The sequence below is a fragment of the Coregonus lavaretus genome, assembly GCF_964263955.1.
Source record: "Coregonus lavaretus genome assembly, chromosome: 3".
Taxonomy (NCBI): Eukaryota; Metazoa; Chordata; class Actinopteri; order Salmoniformes; family Salmonidae; genus Coregonus; species Coregonus lavaretus.
Window position 1 is genome coordinate 72,273,328 of NC_139990.1, and position 9,229 is coordinate 72,282,556.

The following is a 9,229-nucleotide window of genomic DNA, read 5'->3' on the forward strand; positions in this document are numbered from 1 at the left end:
GAATTGTTTGTTTCTATGTTTTTGCATGTACTGTACATTGATTGATTCATTATTCTTATGCTACTTAAATATAAATAACATAAATTTTTCTAAACTAATCCTCCAATCTGTTACTTGGACTTATTGCACCCGTTACTGTAATGGTTGTTCTAGTTTAGATGCTTTAGGTAGTCTCATATCTCAGTCTTCACACCCTGGCAGTCATTCTGAATGCAGCTTGAGGTTAAATACAAATAACAAATGTTGAATATCCCCACTCCTGCTGGATTCCAATAGGAATTACACATCACTTTACAAGCCAGGATAATGTGACTTGCAGGCCTGATGTGACCTGTAAACAATACGTTTCAGGCCAGCGTATAAGGGTAAAACTAGGCCCTCAAAATAAGGCCTTATGAAGTATGTATTGTCTTAAAGAATATAATTTTAATGACAACCTATTCACTTAGGATCTCACTTGGTGAAGGCCACAGGACAGAAAATGAATGAATGCAACAACCATGTCTCTGTCACTAACAAATACAGTCATGGGTGCTAACTCTACACAATCCTGTGTAGCTCAGTTGGTAGAGCATGGCATTTGCAACGCCAGGGTTGTGGGTTCAATTCCCACGGGGGGCCAGTATGAAAATGTATGCACTCACTAACTGTAAGTCGCTCTGGTTAAGAGTGTCTGCTAAATGACTAAAATGTAAAATTCACTCGCAAGGCAATACGCAAATAAGGCTTTACACTAAGGAAAGTGTTAATTTAACAGTGGAAAGTGTGGACCCGTATAGACACTAAAACAGTGTTACATTTAAGATGCTCAGTGTTGATTCAACACTGGAGAATTTGCTGTGTAGGCATCTCTAATATGTGTTTGAAGCTGGCTGCACTGAGGAGATATTGGAGATCTTGGTGAAGCTGAAGGTACATAGGATCAGATTGTCCAGACGTTCTCGTATCTCGTCTTCTGATGGGTTTGGAAAAGTTAAGTGTGTGTCTGCAAGCATAGAGCAGAGTCACCCATTTCATTTAAAGTGCTAGGGCCTCAATATCATGGCTCCTAAATATAGCTTACTTTATTACTCTGTCTCTCTGCCGCTTTCTCTATATGTGGGACAATGAGACGTGACCCATGTGACCCATGCTAGAGCTAAGTTGCTTTAGAGCTCCATTTCAATCCATGGAACTGGTTCATTCACTGCTACCCTGATCAGTCAGTCAAAGTTTACGGTCGTGTGGATGGGAGGCACGGGGTCATTCCGAAAGAGAATTTGATGAGCAGGCAACGATATTCACAACACAAAAGCGTTAAAGTCTCTTTTTGGGTGCACGCAAATCCCTCACTCTCACCACCAGCTATTTCTGGCAGCGGTGGAGCAGTTCTCTCTGGCCGATGCCCATTGGGTCTGATCTGGCAGGATCTGGCCAGGATTGTCCTCTGTAAGCAGGGAACCCAGCCGTCTAAAAGCTGCTGAATGGCTAGCGTCAGTTAAAAGAGATGCCCTCTCATGAAAATGAAGCCTGAAGTCAGTTGTCTTGATGGGCAGACCATTGAGGCCAAGCCTGGACATTGAGTGTTGGGGGTGGTTTAGGGAAATAGCCTAACGCTAGACAGGAACAATCAGAATCTAGATAGAGCAGACAGTTGAGTGTCGTCGTCAACACAATTCAGTCACAGAATCTAGAAACATCGTTACAAACAATAAATTGATATGAACATTTGGTTTTCAGGTTTTTTTAATGATGAAAACATCCTTTATTTTCTAAACAGACACATTTACAAGATCTGCAAAAAAATGTAAGCTGAGAAATGATATTTTGCAACCTGATCACAGATTCCAAAGCGCTGCAACATGGCAGTGTCTGATACATTTATAAAAATAACAATCATAAAAAATACATATGAGACAGGCTCTTTTTCTTTTTTTGTTGGTTTGATTGAAAAAGTCTGCATGAATAGGTGAAACTGTTGAAACAATGCATACAAGACAATGCAGTAACCCATAGTAACCTGTATGTTGCTTGCTAACTACATGGTAGACTGGTACTGGCTGAGCTGTTCTGAGCCGACTTCACAGAGTGAGAAGAAGTGAGGATACACACCGCCTGTACGATCCAGACAATATCATCAAAATGTCCAGTCAAAAAGCAAAATGTTAGGCCAGAACGTGTGAAATAGCAAAATAGAGAAAAAGGAGTGTACAGAATGATTTGAGTAGAGAGGGCATTTCTCTCGGTTCTCTTGACCACCCAGGTTACAGTCACACAAGTGGTCACCTAAGCTGATTCACATCCCCTTTGGAGTGCCTCCGCCCTGTAGAACCCCATTGGATGTCCATTCACTCTCTCCCTAAGGGAGCTGCATTACAGCTTGCACATTATGGGAGTGAGGGGAGGGGAGAGGACAAGAGTAGGATCTCATCAGTGGAGACAAAGATTCGTTTCCTCAAGATGTCCTAAAGAGTTGTGACATGACACATTTGTACAGAAGTGGGGAGCCAGGAATCCCACCCATTGTGAAAACACTGTTTATTCTTCTCTAAAGACGCACACTTTAGATTTGTATAGCGCACACCAATGTTGCTGTTTTTAATAACACTGTCTCTCACCCCAAGACCCACAATACTGGTGATGAATTATCATTCATATTCATCTTTATGTCAACAATCAATTTCTATTAGCTGAGCAACATATTTCAGATGTTATGTTGAGAAACGGCATTAGAGAAACTGAATTAGCATGAGACAGTATTTCCCCATGGACTTGGACCTTAAAGCATAGCAGTTAGATCGTGTAACCACTGCCTAACCTAGCCTCAAATAACAGGTCATTTACAGTAATACCATGGCAGTGCACCAACCCAGGAAATGCTATCAGAGCTCATAATGCATGCATGGATATCTGTTTAGTCCCCCAGAGAAGAGGGCCTGACATACAGGTAATGGTAATATATAGTGCTAGGCTTAATAGGATACCTCCCTAAAGTTGTGTTGTGTGTCCCAGGACCCCTTTCTCTCCTGCCTATTCTCGCTGCTCAGGCCATCTTAAGATGGGAGAGAGAGGTATTACCACTGTGCGTCTGTCTGTGGTGAAAGCAAGACAAACCCCTTCACCAGCTGCACCTATCTCCCCAGCCCAGCTCCCTGCCTCTGATGTTTTCCTCTGTCCCTCACTTGCGCTGCTCTACAAGTTTTTTTTTTTTTTGGGGGGGGGGGTTTTCCCTACAGCTCAATATCTGTACTTGAATATAAAAACAACACATCCTCAACCTCTCTCTCCATCGACAAATGGCCGAACACTCATTCAACATTGGGCAAGCGGCAGATAAACATTTGGCACGACATTTGCTGGTAGGTTCGAGCCGACCCAAAGCGAGTGCATACATTACAGACACAGCCCAGCTAAGTTCAACCTCTTCGGCAGCTGCGGAATTCCCTGCTAGGGTGTTACAGCAAATAATGTCCCATCATCACAGGTGTCTCATCAAATATCATCCTACAAGGCAGCACATGAACACACACCAACTCTCTGTTTGCCTTTTGATCCGTTCCGTCTCTCTTTTCTTCTGTATTTCTTTTTTCTATCTATTTCTTCTGACAGGTTTTTCATTCCCTCAGCCTGCTGTGAACTTGCTACAAAAGGTTAAAAGAGAAGCACCACTATACAAAATACAGTCAAGTTTAAATCATGTGAAGCTGAATATACAGTCATCCATATGAAACTGAAACTCCAGGATGTTGCCTTTCTTTATTGCTGATATCTGAAACGCTCACCAACCCTGTCAACATGAACAATGACAAAACAATATTAAACCATCTCGGTACATGCACTACGGCACAAACTAATATTCCTGTGGAGTTTGTTTGTCTGAAAATGACTATGGGAGAGCAACAGCAAATAATGCTTTCTCTGTGGCTTCAATGCACCTATGAGGAGGTACTGTTATCATTATGTGGAGATGGAATGTTTAAAATATCAGCAAATGTTAACGCAAGGTCTTGTATCAACCTGTCAAACTACTTTGTATAAAGTACAGCTAAACCCAATCTCTCCCCCATTAACTTATACTCTATGACTGCAAGGGGATATGTTGCTTTCTTCCAAAAAATATGACATCAACACTGAGTGTATCAGGATTTGAATCAGGATTTCACGGTTCCATTCACAAGCCTCTGGGGTGCTAATGTCTTGTGTGCATGACGAAAATCAGACTGGATTTATTCACAAAACGATATGGCCTGCTTCTCATTATTCCTATCCTACTGATAGGCGTTAGGCACTTAAAACACATGTTCACATACACATAGATAGCATTATACATTTGGTTTCTTCCCCACCAAACATGGGTATTAAAAACAATACATCAAAAATCTTTGGTTTGTAAACACATCATCATGTTCATATCAATCATTACTAGTTAAGGTGTCGTTTTTTGTCATTCAAAGCTTGTGGTGACATCTCACCACACAAGAAATAAAGCGAGAGTTTTATGGTGCTCCAGCAACCCCTGTGTTGCTGGGACGTTGCCCAGTGCGCGTCAGGGTGCAAGCCACACCCCCCTCAGAGAGTAAAGGGGCCTGCGTCCTCCTCACAGCTGGACGCCACAGGACACTGATGCAGCCACACATTATGGTCTGTCTGTCGCTCAATTCAACAGCCTTTTCAGTTCGCAACAGAGTCAGTCAATCCAGGTCAGTGTCAATGAAAGTATTGCTGCTTCCATTCTTGTCCGCCGTTGTTTGCATTGTATTGGGCAAACACCCATCCCATACTTCCCAAGCTTGGGTTAGGTGTCAGACAGGGTGGCATTGCGCTCCCTAGCAGGAGAACATTGGTGAGGTTTTCACAGTAAACTGTCCTGCCATTGGTTTAAGACCGACCTCACAGGAGCTGAGACCCAACTGTCATTTTCTCCCCCCCCCTCCCCCCATCACGCTCTAACAGAGCATAACAAAACATTGGGGCTTTAATTCAATACAGGACGGTGGGTCGTGGGGATACCTTTTTTCTCCTTCATTCATTCATCTGAAAAACACTTGACAGTGAGTCAGCCCAGTGATTCAGCCCGTATGAATGAATCAGACTCTCCCTCCCTCTCTCTCTCTCACGCCTTCCTTTCCCTGTGCTGTCTCAGTTGCAGGGTAGCCAGGTGGAGTAGGCATGCTGCTGGCAGTGGAACATGGGCTGTACCTGGGCTATGTAGTAGTTACTGAAGTTACCGTCTGCCACGTAGGCGGCTGGCTGGTAGTAGCAGGTAACGTTAGCCACGTTTGGGATGACGTTCTGCTCGGCCAGCACGCGCACCGCCAGCATGGCGATCAGCCCCAGGGTCTGCCGCCTCTCGTGTCCCATCAGGCACACCGTACTCTCGTTGACCACCCCGTGCAGGGTCATCAAGTAGTCGTACTTGCGGTCCTCCAGGCCCACAAAGTGGTTTTGCAGGTACGACTCCAGCTTGCGCTGCTGCTCGCTGATATCCGAGAAGTCGATGAAGAAGCGCGAGCACATGTAACGCTGCAGGGACTTCATCTCCGTCTCGGAGTCGGCGTGGAAGCCCCTTACCAGCAGGTGACAGTACTTGAGCAGGCCGCCGCCCCGGATCTCCTCCGGGTTGCGCGTGCAGATCACCTTCTGGCATAGGTGGTCGAGGGCAGCACCAAAGTCCCCAAACACACTCTCGCCCATGATGGTGGGGTGGAAGGACTCGGCCATGGGGTTCTCGGAGCATTCATAGAACAGCAGCAGGGAGTCCAGCTTGATCTGGAAGGAGTCCACGCTGAACTCAAACTGCCGCCTCAGAGAGTCTACAAACTTGAGCTCCACGTTCTTGCCTCTGTTATTGGAGAGGGAGATGAGGCTCCAGCGGTCTGAATCATTGCACACCTTCACCATCTTCTGCACATAGGCTTCCTGTCAGACAGATACACAAGGGGAAAATAAACCTTTAGCTCCAGTTGTCAATGGATAAAAATACTGTAAAGGCCCTTTGCTCAGTTCAAAGGAATAACTGTCAATGGATTAAAAAAATACTGTCTACGTACTGTATAAAGGCTTTTGCGCCACTGTGGTCTTAAAGGAATAACTGCCATGGATATAAATACTATAGCCTACTCCTAATCTAAATCCAATTAAACCGATACATGCACTAAATCAGGAACGGGTAATCTTGCATAGCTCCATATACAGACGTTTTAATGTATTACATTGGCACATATTTTCTTTGCATCTTTCTGTAGACTACAATAAGGGGCAAACATTGGATGCCCTATCTATGGAACGTAGGTGGCCGAGGAGACTGGATCTGCTTTAAATGGGTTTGCTGCAATCCTCTTAACGGGATAAAATCAACATTATACTATCAGTAAACTTGTCTTATTGTATTTTGAAATCTCATGCGCAATGATGTGTAAAAGGTCAAAGGTTCACAAAAGTGCAATTAGCCATATTCATAAATGAAATCCATTTCTAAATAGCTATTTGATTTATTTCAATAACTGTTGCATGGAAAATATAGCCTACCTTTAAAGTCAATGGCGATATTTTCTGCTTATTCACCCCGTCAGGTAAGAAATCCAGGAGACAGTCCAAAACGATATCCTTTACAATCTGAAAATCACTTTCACCTTTCATATCCGCGCAAAAGATTAGGTCAAGGTCCTTGTAGCCCAGTCCGCTATCCTCATGAAGAACGTGGCTTGCAGCAGACCCGTTTAACCGCACGTCCCGGACGTGGATATTCCTCTCCTCCATGCGACTACGCACCACTTTCACTATTTGTCGGGGTTTCATCTCCAAAGTGGGGAAGTTTCCCCGGCCGTGGATGGGGATGGTTTCCGTCAGGATGGCATCAAGGCGCTGCACTTGTTCCCAGCCGAGAACGCTGATATTGCTGTTTTCAACCTCAGTTATAGGACCAGCACCAGTGCAACTATTATCTTCTTCCGACATTGTGGAGAAAATGTAACGGCAATTGACTACAAAGTTTCTTTAGAGACAGGACCGTATCCAAATGTGGATTTTACGCGCAGTGACAGTAGGCTATAGAGGGTGCAATGTCAACTTCATCCACGTCGGTATCTTCAGTCAGAGTGCAGTACCTCCTCTATATTGTAACATAAATCAAAAGCAAGGCAAATAGGCTAGGCTACTCAGTGCGCACGTAAATAAATTACAACTGCTAACTCTGGTTGACTCGCACGTCTTTTGTCGTGAGATGAGGGAGGACAGTAAATAAGATATTCTCTCAAAGATAGTCGTCACTTCTGCCTTTTCCTTTCTGTGTCCTTTCTTTATAGAGCGTGAAAACGTTTCCTCATCGGTTGTTCCTCATTACGTCCGAGCTGTGCGCATCACCGTCTTTGCAGCTCGTTGGTATACCAGGAGTTCTGAGTTCGGGCTGTGACTCCATCGCCTAAAAGCACGCCTATGATTTTTTTGAATTTGCATAAATACACACTTTGCAAGTTCTGCGGTGATCAGCCTTCTGTGGAATCCCGTGGATTGTGACGCGCAACTCCTAAATATTTGCTTCCCTTTTCGTCTCCAATACATTCTTAAGGCTTCCATGTAAATTGTCACGTGAAAAGGATGTAGTTTGTTTAACTTGCTTTAGTTTGGCTACTTTAGTTTTCCATCAAAGTTAACCGTTACCTATCCATTGTGCTTGGTTTGTGGGCGTCGCTTCTCGCTGAAAGGCAGGTACAGTTTTACGAATGTCACATGATATGTACAACGCCTCTTTCTTATCATTTGAACGAAGATAAATTAGAGCGACATCTACAGCCTGGGGTTTGATCCCAACTGGCGGTGAACCGGAGCCCCATAGGACGGCGCACAATTGGCCCAGCGCTTGCTATGTTAGGTTACTACAGCCGTGACCATATTGATAGTCATAATTTATATACACAAATAATAGTACAGTTTTGTATATTCTCTTATGAAATGCAGGCACAGTTCATTGAAAAACATTAGGAAAATGTAATAACCTAATGTGGCCTCCTTTGAGTTGAAATCGCATTATTTTAAGTCGTAATTTATAAGAGATGTAAGGCTTTCACTATAAAGACTTGTTATTTTGACCTGCAGTATTTCATTGACCACACAGAAATTGTGAAGCAAAAGCCTACTTTGAGTTTACGTTGCCATACCGCCCTCTATGGGAAAGAGGACAAAGAGCACAATCCTAACCAAATCTATGAGCCATTTGAAGAATATCCAGCAACAACATATTGTGAGTCATAATGTAGAATATGACACTTCCTACAGTTTGTCTATTTTAGGGAGTTCCAGTTTTCCTATATTGATATTTACTTGCTGTGTTGAGGAAATATCATATAAATATGCCACTTATAGCAAATGTTTTCTCCAAGGCGACTTGCAGTACAATGAGTGCATACATTTTTAGTATGTGATCCCTGCATGAATTGAACCCATGACCTTGGTGTTCCTAGAACCACACAGGACCAACACATACCTAATTATGGTTTCCCTTAATGCTATTTCCTAAACCAGGCCCCCAAACTCTCACCTCTAAAGAACACTCTCTTTCCTAACTATTGTCCCTAACCTCCGACCCTATGGTTGTTTCTATCAAACAGTATAAAGCGTGGCCTGATTTCGTGCCTGGTTAAGCTGTATCTGATCCCAGCCCACATGAAAAAATACTATAGTATAAATACTATAGTATTCACTGTAGTGTTTTGCAGACATTACTGTAGTATTCACTGAAATGTTTTGTGTCCGCAAAAACACTACAGTGAATGCTGTAGTATTTACTGTAGTATACTGTAGTATTTACAGTTAAGTATAGTATAAATACTGTAGTAAAATAAAACTGTAGTGTATACTATAGTAATTAATGAAGTGTTTTTGCGGACTGTAGTATACTGTAGTATTTACTGTAGTGTTTTTGCAGACGTCACTGTAGTATTTTACTATAGTGTTTTTGTTTTATTATCTTTGACATAGAAGTGGAGGCTTTCTCCTTCAGGAAACCTACTGGAGAAATAATGAAAGAGCACATTTTCCATAACCTGTAGGTAGGTAGGTAGGTCTGGGGTCTGAACAGATAGTTCAGAGCTTCTGCTCTTTTCTATAACCTGTAGGGAACACAATATATGGTCTATACTTGGCATGTAGGTTTCTCACTAATGTGTGGCACAAATTGCGATGTGGGGGTGGGGAATGGGCAGGGTATACACAAATTAAATACTGTAGTATTTACTATTGTTAAAAAGTGTAG

The 9,229-nt window shown here is 43.1% G+C and overlaps 1 protein-coding gene across 1 annotated transcript; it reads right to left on the reverse strand.

The window, feature by feature from the left end:
* Window positions 1-3,192: 3,192 nt before the first annotated feature.
* LOC311109815 (terminal nucleotidyltransferase 5A-like) lies at window positions 3,193-7,366 on the reverse strand. Its single transcript, XM_084152812.1, has 2 exons — window positions 6,508-7,366; window positions 3,193-5,898 (listed from the first exon to the last, which is right to left on the reverse strand). The coding sequence occupies exons 1-2, from the start codon at window positions 6,934-6,936 to the stop codon at window positions 5,119-5,121; spliced, it is 1,209 nt and encodes a 402-aa protein (XP_084008938.1). The 5' UTR covers window positions 6,937-7,366; the 3' UTR covers window positions 3,193-5,118.
* Between the last annotated feature and the right edge of the window lie 1,863 nt (window positions 7,367-9,229).